Raw genomic sequence first — 26,052 nt, 5'->3', positions numbered from 1 at the left:
GGCCCATGCCGTCGTCCAACTTATTTACGCTGAGATCGTTGATGAAGTGAAGAACTGCTTCTCATCGAGAACGAGGAAAAAGGGGTTTATTTACAGAAATTAACTCAGTCTAACATGACTGTTTGAGAAAAAGAGTAACAGTCCAACATGACTGCATGAGAGAAGTGACTCAGTCTAACATGACTGCTCAAGAGAAGTGTGTCCAACATTCGCACAACCACAGTTTTTATACACTCGATCCGCCGGTCCTACGACGCGGCGGCTGTTCGTTTACACATCACCAACTCGCAGCTGCTCTGAAGACCAGTTTACAGACACAAAGGCACACACATTCCGAAGCCCAAGCGACGGCGTTGAAGGTGGTGCCGTTCCGGAAAATCGACGCCGCTCGAGGGTCGCTCGTTGTTTTGCAACATGCAGAACCGTGAGAGCGCAAAAATAAGACGTTCCCGCGGTAGCTTCTTCAGGCGTGTCAGATCAGCTCCGCGTTGAGGAACTCTGGAATCATTGTCCCCACACCAAACTCGTCCCGTCACAATGTCGAAGGGGCTGGAGGAAGGCGGCGGATTCCAGCGCAAAGGTCGCTTCTTTGAACGCCTCGCAGCTGCAGCGGCGGAGAGCGGGAGGTGCGCGTCTTGCACCCCTTGTCGTAATCGGGTGGCAAGGTGGCAATTTTGTTGCGCAACTCGCCGTTCTTTACAATCCCCGCTTACGTTCCACGAGGAGGCATGCAGGAACACAACACTACAGTTGTTTGACCGGAAACTAGCTCACTAGATCACCGAAAGATCGCCGAGATCACTAGATCGCTTTGGAAAAAACACACTCACTAAAGAGCATTTCCAACACGAGGAGATCACAAGGCTTTGCTTTCGTTCGCGTCTAAAGCACTGCTCGCACCAGCATCGTTTGCTTCTTCGAGAGGCCGGCTCTTCGCAATCGGCTCGTACATGTAGGGAGTAACGCCGAACTCCTCAGAAAGACGCAGTCTCTCTAAATTTTCCATTACCGTTTCAGAAAACAGCACGAAACTACCTGGCACCGCGCTTCATGTGTAGCGGCAGCGGTCGGCAGCGGCAGAGTTGACGTCACGACGCAGAGTTGACGTCACAGGCGGAAACAAGACGCACGAGCTGGGCGTGTCCGCTGCTGCACTTTTCGTCAAAATAAAATATATTTGCGCTTTCTTTCGCTCAATTCGGATACGATATTCGAATTCGGAGGGTTGAAAACCATTATGTACAGATGTTCACTCATTTTTTCTGGAAAACCTTTCAGCTTCCCTTTAAGAGAAGGCGGACAGAAATGGGCCTATTTTTCGCAGAGCACGTTGAATGAATCCCTGCGCAAAGATGTCGCAATGCCAGCACAGCATATTACTCCCTGAACCACAAAAGATTGTATGAGAGAGTGCTAGCCAGATCCGGATAGAATGCTACTGTGTGACCATTTCCGATCGAGATTTTGCTCAACCCGCATCCACTCAATCATGATCGACCATCTTGAATGTCGATTGTCTGCACCCAAAACAAGCTAGTGAGCTCCATATGTGGGTCTATCTCAAGGGCGTACGCCCTAAGTGAGAGCTAAAATTTAATTGTAGTATTCAGGGTGTCCCAGTTAATGCTAGCCAAGCTGTTCAAACCGCGGTTCGAAACACCATTTCTAGAGCTTCGGTGTTCGGTCGTGAGACCTCTTGAGTTTTTACGTAGGAAAACCGCCATTTGATTACGGGTCACGCCGTAGTGTGGGACTCCGGATTAATTTCGACCACCAGGGGATGTTTCACGTTCCCCGAATGCACGGGACACACGTTTTTGCATTTAGCCCCAATCGAAATGTGGCCACCGTGGCCAGGATTTGAGATATCGTGATGTCGATATCCCACTTATCAGCTCAACACCATCACTACTAAGCCAATGCGGCTCGTCGTCAGACCTCTGATGACTGAATTCCGTAGATAACGTAAGTATACCTTGGACCGTGTTTAAATTTTGTTTTTCTTAGAACAGTTTGGCTAACGTTAGGTACGACACACGGTATATTCCAGGCGTACTCACGAGGTAAACATATATGTCGCCGCGAATCACATGTTCGGTCAACATTTCGGATCATTTTTCCAGCCGTCTATGAGGCGATGATCAAGGTACTGCTCTCCGTAGGCGAAAAGCTTCTTGACGTAACCGCGGTATTCAAAAACGCGTCTTAACTTGAAGCCCGTGCTTGACATAACTCCTGTCACGAACGCGCTTAAGGAACGGCAATGAGCACCTTGGCCACGTCAATAGGCGTTATCTTCACTATGTTTAGCGTGCGCTTCAAATAAGCGGAATTTCCTTTGTTTGTTTCTCTTTCCTTCTTTCTTCCTTCCTTTCTTTCTTTGGCATTCAGGGCAGCTCGAAGCGGCGATTTCACGTACTCGAACAAATACATCGCAGCAGATGTCATCATAGGCTTGGCAGAAGGGACAATGTTTTACTCACAAGCTCAGAGCACACGTCTCGCACTTCACTTTGCGCACGCACCGTCACCTCACGCTGTTTGTGAAAGGGAGAGGTAGGTACGCACAAACGCTTTCAATACTGTTGCGCCGCTAGTGATGCAAGTGCGTCCTTTAAGTGAAGTTGAGGGACGCCTGTGTTGCAGACATATTTCGACCGCTCGAGGAGCGGTCATCCGCGTTCCGCTCTTGGTTCTGTCCGATAAAGGTGAGCGAATAGGCCGACAGCACTTCGAACTTGGAAGCCGACACTACTCGCGCTGTTTGCCAGTTGCTTCCGGAGCACCACAAGGTAGCGCACTAGGACTACTCTTATTTTCGATTTTTATTAATGGCATTGTTAGCTTTAGCGCTGTTACTCAACCAGTACAAATACGTTTGTTCGCCGACGACTACATTTTGTTTCACGGGACTGCTTGCCAAGAAGATAAGGAAATTTTGAATACTAACCTTGATAACATTTATTCATGGTGTAATGAATGGGACATAAAGCTGAATGGAGAAAAAAAAAATAGCATGCATGCAGATAACCAAAAAAAAAGGACGTAGGTGAGCATTTCCCTACAGTCTTCCTACTCATTTTCTCGCCCAAGTAAATGAATATAAATATTTAAGTGTGACAATAACTAACAACCAAAGTTGGAATTCTCATGTCTCAAATGTACATGCTGCATCATATCGCAGACTCTGTATTATGCGTCATAAACTGAAACAAATGCCCCCAGAAACTAAACTTCATGCATGCAAATCAGTCATTAGGACAAAAATAGAATACGCGTGCACTTTCTGGGGTCCACATATTAAACACAATATTAATGCACTGGAAATGTTTCAACGGTAATCAGTCAGCTTTATTTTTTCCAATCACCGTATAACTGACTCATCAACAACTATCATGCGCGGTCATGGTATACAGACATTATAGCTACGGCGGAAAATTCGAAGGATTAAAGTTATTTTTCTACTCAAAAATAAACTCTAGATCCATCCTGCTTCACATGCCCGACCATTAACTACAAGACAAGCCAGACATCACCCCTCTGAATCCTTAACTCCCTATCAAACAAGAACTAATGCCTTCGAATTTTCCTTTTTTTCCCCGTACTATTCAAGAATGGAACGCACTACTATTATCATTCTTAAAAAGCACTGACTCAATTGACTTGATTAATTTTTGATCTGTTAATTTCGCAACAGAGATGTCAGCGCTTTGTTTTCTTCTGAATTCATGTTTGATTATGTTTGTAATTTTACCACTCCTGCTTGGGCCCGCATGGGTGTGCAGTATTTTGTAAATAAAATAAAAACAACTCGGTGCCCTTCCACTCTGAAGAAGGATGACTAGCGAAGCTGTGTATGTGGATCCTTAATCGCAAACGGCACTTCCGCCGCGGGTCGGCCCGGCATTGCACTATCTCCGAAATTGGCCCCGTATGGGGAGTGCTTTTGCTTGCCACGCCAACGACACGAAAATTTCCCTGGACGGTAGAGGCGTACAGCTTCACTGTAAAAGAACTAAAGTATCGTAGAAGTAATCGTACGTAAGTTTCCATTTTGGAGATTGCTGATTCTGCCCGCAAGGCTGACGCTTTCATTTATGGCTGTTTGTTAGTACACCTCTCAACCTTGAGGTGTACAGGGAAATAATGACGTGGTATAAATTGCATTTGAAATCAAGAGTTCAACGAAAACTCGTCTGGTCGGGTTTGCTCATAGTCAAGGGTCAAGCGGACGCCGACCATAAACGTTCAAATAAAAGAAAAACCAAGACGTTTAGGCTCCCATGCGTGGGCCTTGTTCACAATACTTTTATTTTAATGTTGTTGGTTGGTGTCCGTTTTACCCTTGACTTAAAGTGCGCTTATTTTTATTTTTTTGGTTTCCGATGAGACATTCACACGGAAACAGAATACGGTCTGGAAGTGAACCAATCCACAGGCATGAGAGTAGACATAGTAGCCACTTTTCTAAACAAGATCAAGTCCAATTCCTGTTCTAAGAAATCGCGGCGCCAAACAACAGGGTAATTCCATTTATTAAAGTAATTAACGGGGCTAGTTGGTGGACGCTTATGATCCAGGTTCAGCATAAAGCAACAAATCGTGGACGTAATTGCGCTACATACGTCCGCGCTCTGTTCCTTTATGTTCGTCCATTGGTTCTATCAGTGAGGAGGATACAATGAGGACGGTAATACCAGTCGCAGTGAACCAGCCCAAAGTTTCGAGTGGAGATGTTAGGCCAGTTCCAAGTGAAGTTCAGGGGTTGAGTTGAATGAAGAAATTGTGAATATTGCATAAATTCAACGAGTGTGTGTTCTTTTTCGGAAGTGCTGTGAAAAGAGTTCCAGGCGGTACTGTTTACGTATTTCTCCTTCAGCAACATTATATATGTTCCTTGAACACCAGCGTATGCCCGAAAGACGGATTTTGATACGGCATCAGTCGCGCATCTGCCACGTCGTAATATTTTCAAATCTGCGTGCGCACTTGCTAGGCCATGGGAAACAAATTGGATGCAACGGTGTGGACGAAATCCCCGTTGTTACAACTTATATGCGTTAAAAAAAAATGTAGAAAAGCCATATATGCCGGCATATCAGTTGAACTTGAGTGAACTTGATATTGCTTTTTGTATAGTGCCGTGCATTGTGCAATGCAGTAGACTCAATGCACTCCCTGCTTCCATATAATCTAGCGGCTTTTGGTTTTACTGCAAACAGCAGTTTTGAAAGAAGGCTCATTTTTCGTTCGTCACACACGGCAGCTATAGCAAAGGCACAGACTTAAATAAAGCAGTAAACTGCTTTATTTGCACCGACACAATATAATAATAATAATAATAATAATAATAATAATAATAATAATAATAATAATAATAATAATAATAATAATAATAATAATAATAATAATAATAATAATAATAATAATAATAATAATATGCTTTATTTGCATCATGTCAACAACGAAAATACGACGATGACACTTGGTCGACTGACATCCAAAAGACAGCGATCACGTATTATTGCGAAGGTAATGCAGGATTCAACCTATGAGGAGTGAGTCACCGCAGTTGATGCTTTAAGGCACTGGTGCTGTATGCGTATTTTTTTACGAAACGGGCCCGTCTAGAAAATTTGTAGCCATAAAATTTTGCGACACGAGACGAAAGTTTCAGCCGATTCATGCATTCGGCGCTTCCATAAACTTCGCATACACGGTAATCTGGAAAATAAGCAAAGGTAAGTGACGATGATGTAGACACCCCGAATGCGGAAAATGTCTACGTACACCGCCGCTGTCGCTTAATAATGAAAGTTTCGGCGGCGCAAGCCGCTCGTGTCCCCAAATGTAACGCTCTATGCGCGCCCGTATAACAGCGATTGCATGGTGGACAACGTGTTGCCACTGTGGCCCGATCTGAAATGCCACATGACGCGATTTGTGCAATGCCACAAGACGACGCTTCGTGTCGGGGGAACCTTCTGGTGTGCAACGGCGTTGCGTGTCCAACACCTGGATGGCCCAACTCACCGTAAAGCTCTCGACAGGCGTTGGCCGCGCGGTCGCCGCACGACGTTAGAGGGCGCTGCAAGTGCCTGTTTAAAGGACACTGCTGGAACGGTGCCCACGTTCGGTTCGCGCTTTGTGCGGTCAAGCAGTGTCCTTCTGTCATTGCTTAACGTCTTGCGCAATATTTTGTACGCCGAACGTATACAGACGAGAGCACTCAGCAAGGTTGACTCCTCACCTCGATCGTGGCAGCGCGCTATAGAACTGCGCGACAACCAGCTGTTTACTGACTCGTGCATCGTCGTGTACAAGAAGCCTGTCGATGCGAATGAAAAACCGCTTCTCACCCACGTTAAGGTCAACTCCTCTGGACTTGGAGGCTTCTAACTGCTTTGTCTTTATAAGTGCACTCTCCCGAGCACGGCAAACTATGGATTTATCCCGCTTGGATGCGACTCTTGACATGCCACATGAGCAACGGTTTCAGGCGCATAACGCTACGGGAGTGTTTGACGCTGTCAAAGGGCTAACAGTGCCTAGCGCGGGGCTTTTCAGCGAGCATAGAAACGACGCCCAATGTGGATAACTTTGCGGCTGACGATGCACTGTTGTACGGGACGACAGACACACACGCGCAGTGCGCCATGCGTGCGCTCACCGTGCGATCTCGTCCGCCTTGATCACCCGTGGCCGCGTCCAGAAGCCCGGCGGCACGGCGGCGATGCTGCCGCGGTCGGCAGCCGGCATGACCGCCGCTCAGCGCCGCTCCCCCTGCAGGCCGTGCTCTTCGTCTTCGTCGCCGCTCAGCGGGATGACAGCGCCAGCCGAGCCGCTGGCACGGGACACCCGGCCGCACCAGTCCACGGGGCCAGCGTCACCGGGCTCACGGCTGGGAAGACGCGCGCGACGGGTCTTGAGCTCTACGACACGCTCGCAAACGTCTGGACACTTTCGGCCAATCACACAAACGGCACGCACGATTCCTCACAGAAAAACGCGTCGCTCGGGGCTGCGTGTGTCCCACCTGGACGACGTCCTTTCTCCGGCCATCGCCGAAGCGCGGAAGGCTCGACGATCGGTGGTTGGCAGAATCACGATCTGCAGCTGACGCCGTGCTGCACGCGTCCTTGTCTACTCCAAACGGTATGCGCGTCTATTCGCGTCGCGACTGTTGCGAGGCCTCTTTTGCTTTCGCGTCTGCGGCGGTCCAACAAAGGCGGCGGAGTATTGCGGCGGGCGTCCAGGCGCGGCCGAGGAGGAGGAGGGCAGAACCGCGGCGGCTTCGCTTTCGCCGTTTTCCTTCGACGCGACGGGTGCGTTTTCAGGCCGACCGATCGCGCTCTCGGTCTCCTGCGTCCAGCAGAGCGGATCGTGTTCGGTTTCCACACAGTGTGCGTAATGCAGCCTTTGTGCCCGCACCCTTTCCCTGCCTCAGCCTCGCGGGCGTCTCTTCCGGGGGCCGCCCTTGCCCGCGTTCACCCAGATTCCCCTCCCGCTGGACCAGTGCTTTCGTGACCTCGGGTGCGCACGACATCGCACTGCACTGGCTTCGATGTCGCGGTGTTTTTTCCCGTGCGAGCAGATGCTCTCTCGCTGCTACTTAGCTACGCAGCGTTAAAGGCGAAGCACTGAACATGGTGGAATGCGTGTTCTTTTGCTTCCGTGTCACGTCGGCTCCGCTGTGTTATTAGCTACCAAGTTCGCAGAACTGCCGGGCGCTGCCTTTTTTCTCCCTGGTGTTGAAATTTATTTGGGGTATGGAGCACTTAGGAGTCTCGTGACCTTTATGGAAGCCACTGTATGGAGAAGTCGGTGCGACAGTGAACTTCACATGATGCCGCCATGCGTGATTTGAAAGGTCAACTGCTTAAAACCTGTACTGGAGGGAGCGCAAACCTTTTCAATTAAGCGGGCAGCTGATTGACACACATATACCCGCCGTGGTTGCTCAGTGGCTATGGTGTTAGGCTGCTGAGCACGAGGTCGCGGGACCGAATCCCGGCCACGGCGGCCGCATTTCGATGGGGGCGAAATGCGAAAACACCCGTGTACTTAGATTTAGGTGCACGTTAAAGAACCCCAGGTGGTCAAAATTTCCGGAGTCCCCCACTACGGCGTGCCTCATAATCAGAAAGTGGTTTTGGCACGTAAAACCCCATAATTTAATTGTTTTTTAATTGACACACATATAGGAGGTATGCACATGACGTCATCCGCTAGGAGCGCTAGCGGCATCCGCGGAGGCCGCCATAACTGCGGTCGCAAGTTCGCGCTGGCAACGCCAGCAGGCCTGTGTCGCCAAGTGGCCCACCGATACGCACGAACCGTCAAACGACCTTTTCAATGTGCCTTTCTGACTTGGCTATCGAGTAGTACGTCTTAGGTCAACGATGGGTCTAAGCGCGTACGTGCGTGGGTTGAGTGAACCAGAAAAATCGCGTTAGGAAAACGAAGTGCACTCGTGCGACTGTGTCGACCAGCTCTAACTCAAAGATCATCAGCTTCGGCGCGATGTCGGACTACTGCCTCGCGTGGACGTCGCAGACATCAAGGATTACACTGCGAATGCAACGAGTTTCGCCACCCGCGAGCAATCGAAATCCTACAAGTCGATGGAAGGCCACAATGATCTGGCGAGCGGCTGGGTGCAGCAGCCGCGCGTCAAAGTGCTCGCGTAAGATGATCGGCTTCATTACGAAATTTACACCGCGTTGTCCACTTGCGCCGTCAAAGGATAGCGTTAAATTTGCTTCAATGAAAAAAAAAGACTTGCCCATTCCCCGAGATATAAACACTGATTTTGCACAGCATTCGTAATTTCTATGTTACGTCAATTATTCTGGTCTTGCCAAAACGGTCTTTTTTTTTGCCCTCCCAGGTTTGTCAATCACAATCATTCGATGAAAAGCCACTCACACCATGGCTTCTCGCAAAATAAAACGGCGAGGTGCTGGCGGCACACTGCGCCTGCAAGGCAGGCCTGGCAGAGGCGTGCTCGCACATAGCTGCTGTGCTCTTTTACATTAAGGTTGCAGTTAAGAAGAGAAATAACCACGAGTCGAGAGGAACCCAATCTGGACAACATATTCCTATCACCGAGTTTCTTTCTTGTGTGACTGATGCATCCGAACATAGCACAGTTCACCGCGACACCGAAGCTCAGTTGACGCACGGCCACGCCGGAGCGTAGTCTGTCCAGATACGTAAACATTGTACATAGACCTGTTCGTAGACGTAGAACAGCACTGCGCTCGAGACACTGAAACGTCCTGCTTATATATCAGCGACTGGATAAGAAAACAAGGCGAACGGCGGGTCAAAAGATAGGGATCAGATGTTCGCGCGAATAAGACCGCTGCCATTTTTTTCGATGCTCCCCGACCGTCAATATGGCGCGGCTGCCCCAGCGACACTGTCGCCGCCTCGCGGGTCGAGCTCAGTGCATACCTCCTATAGCCTTTTTTTCGTTTAGGTAGGAAATCTTCGAAAACGAGACAATAAACGGGCACCTGAGCTAAATTCGAAGTGTTCGTGAACTGCATTGGTCAATTCCTGGCCAAGGGTGGTGTGGATAGACGAACAGGAGGGTGGGCTGAGAGATGGGTACGTATGCTGCGAATATTTGAAAAGCAGGAAATCGTTCGCAGATGTGCAGGCTCCCACAAGGGGCCAACTAATGTGGCCACCTTAGTCGAGGTTACCACTACCCTTGCGCTAACCGTACTGGAAAGAAGCGGACCAGCTTTAATCAAGTGTCGCAACATCAGTGCTTCGCCCGCGTTACCCCTGCCGTCTCGCACCATCGACCGAACACCCAGTAGTCACAGACAGCGCGGGCCGAAATCCAATACGTGTACCTACGATAAGTACTGTGACGGTTAGATGTATCAGAACTTTGAATGCCGTCATCAGCTTGCATGCAAAGGCTTCGAATTTCGCCGCCGTCCAGTGGCTATGACGTTATACGCCTGAGCTCGAGGTTACGGTTTTCGTCCCGACTGCTTTGCGATGGAAGAAAAACGCAAGAGTGCTCGTGAGCTTAAATGTAGGGACGCGTTAAAGAAAAACCGTATGCGCTCAAAATTATTCCCGAGTGCCCCACCAGACGACGTGCCTTAAAATCGGTTCTTAAAATCTCGGAATTTTATTTTAATGTAAATCACGTATAAAATGATTTTGTGCGTGTGTGTGCGTGCGTGCGTGCGTGCGTGCGTGCGTGCGTGTGTGTGTGTGTGTGTGTGTGTGTGTGTGTGTGTGTGTGTGTGTGTGTGTGCGTGTGTGTGTGTGGATCTAGCTTCGCCATTTCCATTTTCACGAACGTCCACCGGTCTGCCAAATGTACACACAGCCTATGTCCATTCGGTTCTGTCAAATGCTCCACCATGTCACGATTAGCGCACGCGATTCATTCACGGTGTCGTACACGTTGTCGACAATAGGGAACACCGAGCTGGTCCACCGAGACGTCGATTATGTTATTCAGTAACAAACTCCACTGCATTTCGGTGGCTGGCTGGGCGAGTCGGTACATCTGCAACCGTGCTACCACCTTATATATAAGGCTAGCAGTATGTATTAAATAAATATAAACGGAAATAGCCGATGACTCCTATCATTCTCAGACACCAGGCCCACTAGAACAAAACATAGTAGACACTTGAAAGGGTATAGATTCCACAATGATGCATTTAAATTCTCATTTTTTTTCCACGGACAATAACAGAATGGAATGCGTTACCTGAACACGTCGTTGGTAGTAGTTCAACTGATATGTTTCTCTCAAGACTAAACAATTATATTTCTCTACTGCCTTGGCTTGAAAAAGTAAATGCATGTATCGGTGTTTGCCATGTCAGTAATTGTTCGTGGCAAGTTTTGTTTCTTTTAAGTATGTTTATAGTGCTATTGATAGCTTTGTGTATACGAGTTGCATGCATTGACATCACTTGCAGGAAAGTGTCAGTACTGCCCTTTATTCTTTGTCCACAATATTTGGAATTGATATTAACAGAAACTGTTAACCATCTTTGATACCACTTTCACAGTTGTATTTGTGTCTCAACCATGCCTTATATATAAGGCTAGCAGTATGTAATAAATAAAATAAAGTACTTACAGCGTGGGTAAGGGTGCATGTATGGTGCGCGTGTGTACGCATGTGTCATTTCCTTTCTATTCATACGGCTGCTTGAAAGCTATAAACATTTAGTCGTGAGTCAGCGCTCATGTTCCGTCTCTCTTTGTGTGTGTTTGAAGTGCGCGCGGTAAGGCCACTCTATGTGCCGCCAGGCCGAATAAGGAGTTTTCGGAGCAATGCTGGTGGGCGAACGCGTACGCGATTCATCTTTCTCTCGGCCGGCGTGGACGGACACTTCCCAATCGCAGAACTGTCCCGGCGTGCTTATCGCCATCGAGCAACGTATACGTCTTCGTGCGCTACGGCAGTACTGCCAGCTGTGGCCTTCGAGAGACACGCACAGACGCCGCCTTTTCGTAGAGCGCGCGCGGCTCAAAAAACTCCGCAGAAACTGCCAGTCAGGATTTGTCGAGCCACGAGTCGGCGGTTATTACGTCCGATTCCAGAATGTACAACGCCGCAGGCGCATCATTCCTATCCCCAGTGGTCGTGGTGAACAGAGTTTCGATTCTCTTCGCCACACGGCGAGGCTGAGGACGAGAAAATGGCACGGCGACAGCATAGCGGAAAGGACGGACGCAGCAAAACCAGAAACAGACACATCTAACCGCTACGAGCTTCCACGAAGCCCTCCCGTCCCCCCCTTTCCATATTTCGTTTTGCTCTAATCACGGATCGTCAGCTACCTATACGCGATCTGTTTTTTGTTGTTCAAAGTCAACCCGTCTCTGTGGCGTATTACAGAATCGAAGCAATTACCCACGCTTCTCGATCGAGCTGGCTTCTATCGAGTCCGTGGGTTTTTCGCGTTGTGCCGGAATAATGCCAGGTCCCCTCAAACGCATGCGGATGGCGTACAGCCAAACAGCGCAACGAGCGTTGCCGTTGTTTTTCACGACTGTTTGGCAACTTAAACGGCGCAAACATTGCGGCCGGCGATGCTGCAAGCACCTGGCACATAATGAGCCTCACGTGGTTTATCCTGCGATTGAGCGTTCGACGCAAGTGACTACCTTTTTTTTTTTTTTAAGTACGGGCCAATGCTTCCCGAGCTAACTCATAGCGCGACCCAGCAAACATACCATACTTGCACTGCCACCGGTTCTGCGCGAAGCCATTTCCACATATCGGGCAAAGCAAAACCCGATGGGCTCGAGTTCTAAAACTATGGCCGCATATCGAGCTGTTTATGCTGCCAATGCAACCTTGCGAACTAGGACGAGTTGCACATAGAATCGAGAGAGTGAGTGTTTACAGGCGATTACGCAAGGGTGATTACAGAAGTTTCGTTTAAATATGCACAGAAAACAAACACTCATCTTTCTTTTGCTCGGGACGCAGTGGTGCCGAGGCTCAGAGTTTCAGTGAGCTACTTATACAACAGCGCTTCACTAAAGATATTTTTTAAAGCTTTCTTCGTGGATCGCGGGTTAAAATTACACTGTCTACTTTCTTTGGCATTGAAGGTAATGGGACCATGGGACCGAGCTTGTGCATATGCATAATATCGCCAAGTAGGCGAGATTAGTTTCAAATCTCGATTGCTATCTCTTTCACGAATACAGCGTGCCTACATTGAAAAGCGCGCATATTAGCAAGAACCGAAGAGAGAGAGGGAGAACATAATCTATTTTGTTCCTTTCATAAGGTGGAAAATAAACCAACGATATGCGAAAAACAAATTCGTTGGTATTTTTCGGTAAGACGTAGCCGTGTGGCCACGCCTTGGTTCGATTGCTCCGTGGTGGGTGGCGGCAACTTTCGACGAAGCCACAGGTGCGCGTCCTTTAGCGGTGCGGTGGCACGATTACGGGTCTTTTTTAAACCTTCTTCGCCTATACACTTTCAAGGTGGCAGTGTAAGAAACATAGCATACTTGTTACGTTCCCTTTGCTCCAGTAAGCAACAAGTTTTAATGACCATTAGCCCCATCTTGTAACCACTATGAAAGATGCTTTCTCCATTATTTGCTTACAACACCGACAGTGCAGGCAGTCCTATACCTGTCCTTTGTATGTTCACTGTAGGCCAAGACCAAGGTGGTCTTGGCCTGCAGTAAACTTACAAAAAAAAGAAAACTTAAACATGACCCAGGTGGTCATTTTCAAGTTTTATAGAAATCCTAATACTCTCCAGTTGCTGATAACATAATTCTAGTCCTTGAGCTGGATTGTTCAGAGAGGCGGACATTACCTACCTGAAAAAGAAGTCAACTCACATCTTCAAGTAATTATAAAAATTCACTAATCAACTTCTTTTTTTACATTAAGACACTTATTGCAAGTTACAAATGGGAGCCTGCCATTTTGTCAGGCGTATTCCCTTGCAATGAATTCCCAGAATGGCACCAGTTTGCAGACATGCGCCACAAAAGTCGCCGTAAAAAAGCACTTCTGGTCGACCTACTGTTTTTAACAGAACGCTGTCTTAAACATTGAAGGACGAAGTAACTGGCATGCCCATGTACTTCGTCCGGAACTTTGGGAAATAATATCTCGAAGCTGGTCCCATCCTGGAAATTCATTTCAAGTGGATGCGTTTTGCAAACTCACCAGCTAAAATTCTTAAATTGCAACATGTGCCGCACAGTAATCAGCTATGAAATTAATTAGCCAATCTATTTTAATTAGTTCAATAGTCGTTTCGGTTTCTCATGCTAGTAATGTCTGCCTCTTCGAATAATCCAGATCAAAAGGTAGAATTGGGCTATATGCCACACGCGATTTTTAGAAATTCCGTAACACTTAAAAAATCATCACCTTATCTGTAAGTGGCCATTTCTTATGTAAATTTCTCGTTTCCTTATTCACTGAACTCTTTAATTGCCAAAAGGGCAGCCTTAATGCATAGGTAGGCTAGCTAAAAGGACGGCCGAAAATTGAGTGCGAAGAAAGGGAGGTGGCGCTTACGTGGAATTTCTCAAACAAGTGTCGGTGACGTCATGCTTTTCGACGATGTCTATTTAGGACTACTTAAATACTGAACAGTGAAGAGACACTACACGTTGCATTAATGCAAGCAATTACCTATCATGGCAGCCGATTGGCAACTTTATCCGTGCAAAAACGGCCTACATGCGCGAAAATGTAGTAAAACTTGTGACGTCACGTGCGGCACGCGTATGGTAAGAAAAGGTTGTGCTTGTCTCTACGTTACTTCATGCGAATATCATGGCGTAAATCTTTGTGTGTGGCATGAGTGCTACAGTTTCGGTAAAGACGTGATTCACTGTAGCGCGTGACACAATAATAAATTACAGGCGAGAAGTTATTCATGAGACAAGCACACAAGACAAGAACGGGGCCAGGAGACTGTCGAAAGAAGTCTCGTTACGAAGGCTGCACTTATTTCTTTGACAGAGAAACAAAACAAGTAGGCTGTTCGCATTCAACAACGACAAATGCATCCAGAGTTCGCGTTTTGATGCTGAACGCAAGCTGTCGAGCTGAACGGCGGTGGTATCACGGGCAATCAAAGGACTGCTTCTATTTTTCCTGCCGGCTGTTCAGCAGCACTGGGTTCGTGTGGCCGTAGATGATGCGTGCATGTCGAAAAACAAAATTTCCTATAGTAATAAGCTCTCAGTATGGGCAAGTACTCTGTAGAGGGTCGCTCAAGACGGCTTTAGCGAGGCTGTTTGGCGTAAGCTTGTTGAAACGGCTTTTACGCTATGACGCTTGATAATGTAATATTTTTCTTCATCTTTAGTGCTTCTCATGCGGGGAAGCATGCCAATCCTATATTGCGAGAAACAGCTGTGGCTCTCACGAATACACTCTTGCATCTTCCTCTGAAACCAGGATTAAAATTTTGAGTCACTCCCAGCTGTTCAAAGTGTTTCGCACAGCATCCCACAAAGTTCGTACAGTTATTGGGAGTGCATAAAGTTGGCAGCCATCAGGTTGCTCCTCTTGCACTCATGCACTGGTGATGTTTCCTCACGTGATCTTGCACCGTTGTATTGATCCCAGTGTTACCACCGTTGCCAACTGTATGACACGTGACAGCGCGTTTGGATCCAGCGGTGTGCGCTTGGGTGCACAAACTCTGAGCAGTGTGACCTTCTGACCTTTGCACGCGTCTGTGGCCACGTGCAAAGAGAACCAGCGGCCAAAACAACAGAATGTGTTTTTGACCGCGGCTTCCACGTCGCGAGATAAGCTGTGTGTACACACGCGTCCCTCCACAGATTAGACTTTAGTGAAGGGATAGAGTGGGAAACGCACAATTCCACAGATAATCAGGGGGTGGAACAGAATATCAGGAAACACACTAAAACTGTAAGGGCAGCATTTATGCTGCTTGAGGAATTTCACGTTATTTTGTTGTCGTGCGGCTTATCTTATAGCTGTCGGCGCAAGGTCGAGCGCAGCGAAAGCTGCCGTCAGGGAAAGTGGTGCGGACATTTAAGAGCCCAGTGTTTTCACATCGAGAAACAACACGACTGGGTCAATAAACATTTGTTTTCTCGACAGGTTGGTTCATAATGCGTAGAAAAAAAACATATGATGCCAAAAACAGACCAGCACGAAGGGGCAGAGACACGGACGAGAACAAACCTTCAAATAATGTTATTTAATTCAGAGTTGTCTACATAGGCACATAAACACGCATTCGCAACGAAGCAGTACATAATCACTACGAAAAAAATAAAGTACTGGTGGGATGTGCATACTGCACTGGGCTGCAACAAATGCCGCGCAAGAGTCGCTCCTGGCTCTCAAACAAAAACAATGACGTAGTGCATGCGCGGATTACGTTTCGAAGCGACATAAAACGTCTCCATCGCTTACACGTGTCGGTGTCTCTGCGCTCTCGTACTTGTCTGTTTTAGCGCAGCATCTTTTTCCCGAACATGATCGGGGCTACGTGACGATGGTACTTTTTGCAGCCTTGACTCATTTACTGCGATAAGCAGTTATTTCGAAGAACGTATTTTCCCCTCGATCCACTTCTCTCACGGTTGATGCACGAGCTTCATGTTCACTCTGAAATTTGTGGTCTCCGTGCAGCGTCGACTCCTTCATAGGTTCTGCCCTTATTGCGTCCTTACAGTCCCTCGATTATTTACTTTAGCACTGAAATACGCCAACGGCGTTTGCGTCGCAAGGACGAAAGTTCTCTCGTCATATTTTCAAACCGACTTCTTAAACTCTAATTATTATATACGTAAGTATTTGCGGCCGTCCACGACGATCATTAAAATTTGCTCAAGTATAAGCCATGCTACTTTTACTTCCCTTAAAATAAAAAAAAAGGATCAGTAAGACAAAACACAGCCCCGCTAACTGTGTTGCAGCGTACTTGTACGTACTTGTAAACTTGCCATTTAGTGCACACTGTGACGGCCCTCACACACGCTCCACACACTCCGATTTTTTTTCGTCGGGTGCCTCGTAAGTGGGTCAAGTCCGCCGGTAGTAACGCTATAAAAAAATGCGTGAACAACCCTGCGACCGAATCTCGTTTGCAGCAGCGCGATGCTCTGTAACCATCAGGCCACGATGGCACGCATGCTTCTGTCCAGCTAAAGTCGCTCGTTGACGCGTCTTCGTCACGTACCACTTTCTCCTATTTTTACCTCGCGACAGCTAGCACTTTGAGATGTTGTGTTATAAGCTGAAGCGTCTTCGGGGTGGGCCCAAATTTTTCGCCAGAGGAACGTGTTACCCCCTGTGTGAGTCCAGTTTGTCTGCATGGCTGTCATATTATTGTTGTTATTATCATTTTAGAGTTCATTATTAGAGCAGAATACACAATGAAATACGACATAAGCGTCTTATGGCAGCGGCGAAAGCAACGCAGTGCCAGCGACCGCCCGCAAGGTAAATGCTACGCATGTGCAAGGGATTCCAAGTTTTCACCGCCTCGTGTGGGAATGCCAAGGACTAAAGACATTCCTGGACGACTGCTGGCATAACGCAGCGACGCCGTTGGGGGACTGGGTCTAGCCACCGGCTAACGTGAGAGAGACACTTAGAGGGATTCCTAGTAGAAATAATGATGCGCGCTGTTTTTGCAACTTAGTCTTCCTCAAGAGGAGCTGCTCTTACCTACAGAAGACGCTTGGTAAACCTAAGGCGGTTTACCGCTGGTTGGCTTTGGGAGCCCACGGTAAAACCAAAAATGAGGCAGTGCAAGAGGATATGGGTTCGGACTTGTTTGAAGTCAGAGAAACGCAGAGCAAAATTAGTTTTGAAGAACGACTCAGGGACATCGATTAAAATAAATGGGCGGCTAGAGTGCACCAGTATCTGTAGCTAAAAAGCGTGCACACAGAATGGAGAAAGAAGTCAAGTTGGCAAACGAGTACAGGGTGACTGAAAGTCTATATAGACAACCAGGAGTAGCCTGAAAGTGAGAGGTATAGAAACAGCGAATCGGATGCAAAGGATGGAAAGAAAAAAGAAAATCGTGGAGATTTATAAAAATCAAAATGGAGGAATTGGAAGTGACAATCTGTACGATAACACGAAAGGAAGTGCCTTGCTATTTGAGGGTCCAGCTGGTTGCTTAAGCACAAAGATATACCTAAGCAAATATTCGCAATTAGATGAGGCATGTGTATGCTGCAGCAAAGGCCGGACACCACTCAGCGCATCCTAATGGACTGCGAAGGGATTCACCCATCGAGACCAGTCCGCACGTGCCACTTCCAGGAGCGCTTGGATTTAAAGTACGCGGAGGCATGAGCCGGTCAGTAGTCGAGACAAGGAAGAAGCGTTTAGAGTAATTATGGAAAGAAAGCAGCGAAAATACTGATACGAAATGATCCATTAGAGGCATAGGTACAAGGTAGAGCGAGAAGATTAAAGAGATGTATATAGGAATGCTAGAAGGGGAAAGTTATTGATGCCGGAGTACCTCAGGCAGGCTGGTCCCCACCCCGTTTCAATGGGGATGCCAATAAACCATCATCATCTTCAGCAGTAGGTCATTACGCCACCTTTCCTGCCTCAGCGCGCCCTGATGTCACGAATTTCAGAGGTGTCTGCTCGGGCCTGCTTAAACATACATATATATATATATATATATATATATATATATATATATATATATATATATATATATATATATATATATATATATATATATATATATATATATATATATATATATATATATATATATATATATATATATATATATATATATATATATATATATATATATATATATATATATATATATATATGTATCAACTGTGGTACATTATGAAGGAGCCAAAGACTCAACTTATGAAATTCCTACAAATTTGCTTAACTACAACAGCCAGAATGTGATACAACAAGCAAACTGTGGAGTCCGTGCCGTCATACTGACGTACCGGCCTCGGGGATTAAACGCGAAAATCAACCTATTATCGCAAAATTAACGAAAGCAGCATTCTTCAAGATTACTCCATTAATCTAAACTAATTCAGTGTTTCTCTTTAGCGTCTCTTTAACTCAATATGGAGCTTCCCATGCAAAGCTTCTACATGCTGTGAGACATTTAACCCGGTCGGTCTCTCTCGCTTTAGCCGCTTCTCCAAACATGGTTCGAGCCACCATATGTATCGTAATCTGATAGTACGCTTACCAGCGCAACCCACGTCATTATTTCTACTCGGCACGAGCCGGGCCCTTTCTGTTTGCTTTTCCCTCTTTGCCCTTGGCGTGTCTTTATTAGCAAGCGCAATAAAGGACGCAAGCAGTTTTTCGCCCTTCACCATGTCGGCCTGGTGAATGCTTTGCACACGCCCATAACGCACGGAACGTTACACCATATAAATACACATGATTCTCTCATTCTGTTTGGCTGATAATGGTGCACATGAAAGCTTCGCCATTATTAGCGACATATTTATTCCCACCTGCCCCGACGTTGGCTGACGTGGCGTTGTCAAGAGACGCCTGTGGGTGAAGAAACTTCATTGTAGGTCCGGCGAGGACGCGAACTCGTCGCGCACCCGGCTACTCCCACGTCGGGACCGGCAGGTCTAGCCCACCGGCCCGGTCGCGGCCTGCATCGTGCGTACTATTCTTACTAAAGAGACGCCTGTCTCCTAATTTTTCGATCAGGGATCGTTCAGTCGAGACCCAAATGCTAAAACCCCTCTGTTCTCGAAAGTAGCGACACTCTCCTCCTCGCGCCTGCGTTCTCCTCGGATTTCGCTCAACTACGGGTCGGCGCGCTGCGCACGGCACGCTATTCGGGCCAGCGCCCGCCGGGGGCCGTGGAATCAAGAATGTGCGCGCTTGTTGTTTCCCTCGCTGGAGGTGTTAATGTGGAATTTATCGCACCACGACACTGATTTGAATATGGTGAACTTCCAATAGGTCGTGCTGACGAACATTTTCGAAAATAGACTCCGAGATAAACTAGCAGAAGCGCTCTAAAATATGGCTGTCGTTCAGCGGCTTGCTTTCTATGACCGCGCCGATTTGACCACCCATGGCTCGGCGGAGTACGGTATGCGGAAAATTTAAGCATTGCAGACAATTCATGCGTTCATTTCATATGTGCGGCTTTAATAAACACTTAAGAAGAAAAAGAAACTCAGTGCCCTTCTACTTTGTGAAGAAGGATGACCACCGAAGTTGTGTATGTGGGCCCCTTAATGACGAACTGCACCTCCGCCGCGGGTCGGGCCGGTATTGCACTATCTTCGGTATCGGCCTACGTATGGTGAGTTTTTTGCTTACGATACGAAAATTTCCTTGGCGGGTAGAGGTATACAGCTTCGCTGTAAAGTAAGCAAGAGCTGGTTTGTTACCGTAAAGCCACCCTTATCGAGGGCACCGAAAGCACTGGAGCCAACGTAACGACGTATTCTGGGCTTGTGTGTAGAGTCAATAAAGGAAACAATGCACGCATTAGAAGTTCACTTACGTCGCTTCGCAATAAACAAACAGAATGCAACACGTACATTTTACGAGAATTGAGGGGCCAAATGCAATGCGCGTAGCTCGTATTCTGTGACGCGGCGCGAATGAAGCCCGTCAGTTACGCAATTTTCTTTCTTCTTGCTGGCTGCACAGCGGGTGCCGACATAATTACATTTAGCAGAGGTGAAGCGTTATTTTTTATTTTAAATTCTGAATGTCAAAAACTGAAAGGTGGGCCTCTACAATATGCGTTTGAAAAATCAGGCCAATTCATGTATAAGAACTTAACATTATTTGGTTTGACAGAAGCCATTCTTATTTGCAATCTTGTTTTATTCAAGCCATTCGCTGCCGGTGTTCGAGAATTTCTGACACTTAACTCTACGGAGCTGCCGAGCTCGTACAGATGCACGTAATAATTTATGAAAGAAAAATGGTGAAGAGATTTGTAGGCCTAATTATGCGTTCGGAAAGGGTAAGCAGTTCGCAAAAAGAAAAAGAAATACTGTCGGACATCAGCCTCGGAGTAGTTATTGCGACCTGAAGGTTTTTTCTTTGTTGTTGGTGAACATAAACACTCCGCGTTTAATTGCATCGTCGCAAAACAACGGCGGACCTAGGGAACAGTTTTTTATTGCGTATATGTCAAAAGACTCTATATAGTGATCTGCTGTGTAACTTCATAATGGGATTCAGGCCTTAGACGTTAAAAAAGTGCTTGTATGAAAAAAAAATTATTTTTACTGCACAGAGGCGCACCTAAACATAGAAAACTCTAAAATTTGCGTGCTTCGGTGGCTTCCCAAGTGCTATACATAAAAGTTATGAATTAAAGACGCGAAGGTGGGTCGCGGGCACAACATTGCAAAGGATATTTGGCTTAAAAATAATGTGAACACCAAAAAAGAAAACACTGCAGTGACGCGAAGAGTTCAAAAAGAAGAAACACGGTTAGCGAGATGTTTTACGCGGAATAGATGTGCAGTGCTGCACCGTGATGAATTTAAGAAAAGAAAAAGTCTAGCTTGCTAACGTTATAAAAATATTCGTGCAGCTTTGCCCACAAGTATTAGGAGAAGCACAGTACTTGCCTCGCAAGGAACGCAAGGGCGTGTTTCGAAGGTGCGAAGTGTTGCGATGTTGTGGAGCCATTGTTTTTGCCTCACGACGTCTCGTTTACTTGCAGGGATTGCAAACAATGCGAGTCCCCTTTCCCGCCTGCTGCTGTATTGAAAAGCGCAGCATCGAGGCATTGTCTGGGCAACCGAAGCTCAACTAACTTGCAAAACTCACGTGCTCCGTGGCAGCGCGATAAAGACGGGGCCCGCGAATGGCGACCGGATAAAAATAATGAATAACAGCTAAAACAAGTTTGATGTCTCCTTGACGTGAGGGTCAGCTCATAGGGCGTTTTTGCGAGCCGCAGCCATTCATCCCACCGCGGCGCGGCGCCAGCGAGGAGGAAAAGGAGGAGGAAAGGGGCGCGGGTGAGGGTGTGGTAGCAAAGATCTAGCAGTGGCGCTACTTTCCAGAATAGAGGGGCATTACTAAATACCTCGTTCATGTGCCATCTTGTACTATTATGAGCAATATGAAAGGGAACACAGGAACGCGCAGGAAACACCCTCAGACCCACCTATGGGTTATACGCAGCGGCCGCCGTCGGAAACAAAGTGGAAAGGGGGACGCTGTTCTAACAACTGTTCGCATTCCCGCCGTAGGCTGCAAAGGGTGGAACTTCGCATCGCCAGCAGACAGTGATAACACTGTTGGATATTGCGTCACTGGTAACTTTTTGCGCCGAAATCATTACAAAAGGTAGCACTGTTCCTTAATTCGATATTGATTTTCCGCAAATCTTCTAAATCGGAAAAAAATGGGCTGTAAGGGTGAGTTCAATGTAAGTTTATTGACGCTTGTCGAATATTAAAAATATATTGTAGCAAATAAAATAAGGAAATAACGTCATCCCAGCTTATACTCGTCCTTTGTTTTGTTCGTTGGTGGCCTAATAACCCGTCATGTGACCGCCGACTTGAACGACAGCCACCATTTTTTGGGGCAGAGACGCGCAGAGAGCCTCGGTGAATGCGGTATCACGCTGAAGGCGCTTCCACTCATGTTATATTGCTTCCCATAGTTGGTCGGAGCTCGCCAATTCTAACGACCTCTTCGAAAGGTTCACTTTCATACCGCCCCAAACGTGCTCTATAATGTTCATGTCGGCACCCTTATAGCGCACCACTGCAGTTGCATTAGCCCTCACTGTTACAAAAGGCGCGCCACGTTTTTGGATGTATGAACGGGAGACAAGTCCTGCCCGAAAAAATAACATCCATACGGGTGCGGCCCGTTAAACACAGAACAGACCATCTGGTGCTCGAACAGAGTGCAATATGCAGCACTGGTCAACCTCCCATGAATTCTCATCAGTGGGCCTAGGCCTTTGTGGGAAATCGCCCCCCCCCCCTCCCCCCAGACGTTCACAGACACGCGTCCGCTGGCGGCCACTTCCTGCCACCTCCTGCGGACTAAAGCGTGTGTTGTCGGTCCACCACATTCTCTTCCGTTGGTCCCAGTGGCTCGAGAGCGTGAACTTATCAGAGAAAACTACACGCTTCCACTCGCTCTCGCTCCAGCTGCGGAGTTCAGTAGCGAACCTCACGCGAGCTGCTTTGTTGGCTGCGGCGAGCAGAGTTTTCCGTGCGGCGATGCGACTTCGCAGTCCTGCTTCTTTAAGCCTTCGTCGCATTGTGCTGTCGCTGAAGTTGTCTTAGGCCGAGAGCACCTCGAACGTCCTTTGCACTTTGAGATGGTTTGTCGCTGACGGCAGCCACGATGCAAAGGCCTTGGTCATTTATTGTTGATCGGGGTCGTCTGCGTTGCGGCGCATCGTTTATACATCCTTCGTCTCGGTCAGCCTGGATAATCCGGTTGACCATTTTCAATGGGCGACCTGTCACGAGAGCAATATTTTGCTGCGTATAACCTCTTTTGGGCATTTATATCTTTCCGCTCTTTAAAGGCACTCGAGGCATCTTGAGGCTACAAAATCACAGTTAACTGCTCAGCGGGGGCGACTGCAGTGTGCTAGGTGAATTTTTCTGAACGAACTTGGTGCAACGAAGTTGCACGAGAGACAGTTTGTCAATGTTTTTTTCTTTATTCTATTCGTAGGTCGTCATTGGTTCGAGCGCCGCAGCTGTTCGAGGTGTCACTGACAACTGGGTATGTCGATTCACATAAAGAATCGGTTTGTCATACAGGACAAGCTTGGTCTAAGAGTGCTATATCAAGCGGTTGCTTGAAGAAAAAAAAAGAATAAACGAAAGGAAAGAAAATGGATCGGTGTAAGTCACTGCGACGATTACCGTCTTATCGGCCGTCGGACGACACCATATTACCGGCGAAATGACATAAGCTGCTGCTTTGTAGAAATGCCATCGTGGTGGGAGTGCTGACTGTTAGTGGAAGAGCGCCCTCCTTTCCCCCTTTGTTTTTCACAGCGCCATCCGCGTATCGCTCCGAGTCTGTTTCGAGGCTGCCTGCCACGCGTTCCTGTGTTCCCTTTCATATTGCTCATAATTATACGTACCAACAAATGGAGCAACGAAGTCCTTCTACTTAATAGCAATACTGAATTCAAGACAATACGTTTTCTTAGACATCATTTATAGCAATGGAAGACAGTGGAGATAAGGCGAAACTCGTAAATAACACGGCATAACGTAACGTAGCTATTCATGAGCACGTGTAGGACAACATTATCAAACCGCATTGTGTTTCCTGCGAAGGTGTAGAATCCTTGAGACACCTTGTTCTAGCTCGTTCGCTGAAAGTACGCTTCCAAAAGTAAAACGCACGTAGAGCTAACACTTTCGCGTATTGGTCTTAGCCTCTCGGCTCTTGCTGTTTGATGTGAAGGCTCTCTTTCTCTCTCTCTCTCTCTCTCTCTATATATATATATATATATATATATATATATATATATATATATATGGGTTTCTACGTGCCAAAACCACTTTCTGATTATGAGGCACGCCGTAGTGGGGGACTCCGGAAATTTCGACCACCTGGGGTTCTTTAACGTGTACCTAAATCTAAGTACACGGGTGTTTTCGCATTTCGCCCCCATCGAGATGCGGCCGCCGTGGGATTCGATCCCGCGACCTCGTGCTCAGCAGCCTAACACCATAGCCACTGAGCAACCACGGCGGGTCTTTCTCTCTCTCTCTCACTCTCTCTCTCTCTCTATATATATATATATATATATATATATATATATTGCCACATCCAATACGCGGCTTGTAGAGAAGGGCGAATATCTCGCGTATTGCAGAAGACGCGGTCCCTGCTTAATCGTTTTCAGTTTGCCTATATTTATTTTTTTATTTATTTAACATTGTCCTTACAGGCCTCGTATGAGGCATTGGGTAAGGGGGGCGTTACAATAAAATTAACAGAGTATATAGAACATATAAAAGCATAATAGACATACATTATTAATTGACAGTGAAAAACTATAAGCCTATCTTATACAAGTATTAAAAGCATTGTACAACATAACAAGGTCTGTAGTGTACATATTAGAAAAAAACAAACGATACAGTTTCTTTAATAAACAATGAAAAATAATGTTGCCACTCTAGTACAAATAATAACAATACTAAAGAATACAAGAATAATAAGCGAAATGAGCTGATAAACAAGAGAGCACATAACTGGAATAAAAAAGGAAGAAAGCATCGTGCACTTTATTGAAGTTGCGCGGTGGAATATGAAATGATGAGCTGGCGGAATCTATCGGGATTAGGTTCGGAGACGATGAAATCAGGAAGAGCGTTCCACAATCGAATGGCACGAGGAAGCGCCGACCAGTTGAATGCATGCGTGTTCCCGTAGATGCGTGTGAAGCTGAGGTGATTATGTAATCTGTGAGATGTGAAAGGTGCAACTTCAAGCCGTAAAGAAGATTTTCTATCCGCATAAACGTACTTGTGAAATAATGATATGAGTGCAAAAACGCGTCGAGTACTTAGTGGTTGAAGTGAAATATCAAGTTTTATTTGTGAGATGCTTGAATTGTAAGTGTAGTTACGCGAGATAAACCTGGCGGCCCTATTTTGAATTGATTCTAATAAGCTGATTAGGTTGTTATGATGGGGTGACCAGATTGGGGAGGCAAATTCGAGCTGGGGGCGAACAAACGTCTGATAAGCTAGCTTACGGATGTTAGAGGGCGAATTACGTAGATTTCGGCGTAAGTACCCCAGTGATTTGGAAGCATTAGCACATATAGTAGTAATGTGATGGGCCCAGGAAAGGCTTGGTGCGAGATTAATGCCTAAGTATTTGTAGGAAGTAGCTACAGAAATTGGGTTATTGTCCTGGGTTATTGGGTTATTGGACAGAAAAGCGTCTTGTCCTGTTTTCCCAATTCCAGCGGTTTGTGCTGGGTAAATGGTTGGGACGCCGGTCAACAGCCCCACATCAAGCCCAGGACGTTTTCCGCGTGTCAGAACACCTGTTCACCGCACCAGCCGTCGCCTATTAGGCCCAAGCCCAGAATTTGGTCCCCTACCCGGAAGCTTGCCTGTTACCACGAGTGCCTAAACATGGTAGACGCCGGCTGTCCACAGGTGACTCTTCTGACTCCATGATATCCCGTGAGCTTCCACGGCAACACCTACATGGATGCAAAAGTTTGGCTCGAGGAGTACGAGCGCGCAGCCAAGTAGAATGAGGGGCATGCTGGACAGAAGTTATCCCACGTGCATTTCTCTCGTGAAGACGGAGGCCACACGTGGTTCGTAAATTGCGAGGGAGCCTCGGCAAGCTGGGATTAGTTCCGCCGCCAGTTCGTCCATACATTCGGGAGCACCAAAAGGCGAGACCACGCACAGCGTCTTTTCGAAATACGGATTCAAAAGCCGAATGAAACTGTTGCCATGTTCGCTGAGGACATGGCTCGTCTTTGTCGTCGTGCAGACCCCGATATGTCAGAAGCAAAAATGCTCAGCAACCCCCTGCGCT

General features: G+C 47.0%; 1 protein-coding gene across 11 annotated transcripts in view; it reads right to left on the bottom strand.

Moving 5' to 3' along the window:
• LOC135898303 (solute carrier family 41 member 1-like) overlaps window positions 1–26,052 on the bottom strand; it is a 458,169-nt gene that overhangs the window by 90,916 nt on the left and 341,201 nt on the right. For 6 of the 11 annotated variants that reach the window (XM_065427177.2, XM_065427176.2, XM_065427181.2 and 3 more), the window contains exon 2: window positions 6,671–6,901. The exons of 4 other annotated variants lie outside the window; for them this stretch is intronic. In XM_065427177.2, the coding sequence (XP_065283249.1) occupies window positions 6,671–6,759 (89 nt within the window). In that variant the 5' untranslated portion in view covers window positions 6,760–6,901. Of the gene's footprint in view, window positions 1–6,670; window positions 6,902–7,036; window positions 7,178–26,052 lie in introns of those variants that run through there. One more of the 11 variants, XM_065427178.2, reaches the window with a different exon arrangement.

The sequence above is a fragment of the Dermacentor albipictus genome, chromosome 5, assembly GCF_038994185.2.
Source record: "Dermacentor albipictus isolate Rhodes 1998 colony chromosome 5, USDA_Dalb.pri_finalv2, whole genome shotgun sequence".
Lineage (NCBI taxonomy): Eukaryota > Metazoa > Arthropoda > Arachnida > Ixodida > Ixodidae > Dermacentor > Dermacentor albipictus.
Note: the sequence above shows the minus strand (reverse complement) of the source record. Positions and strands in the feature narration are given on the sequence as shown.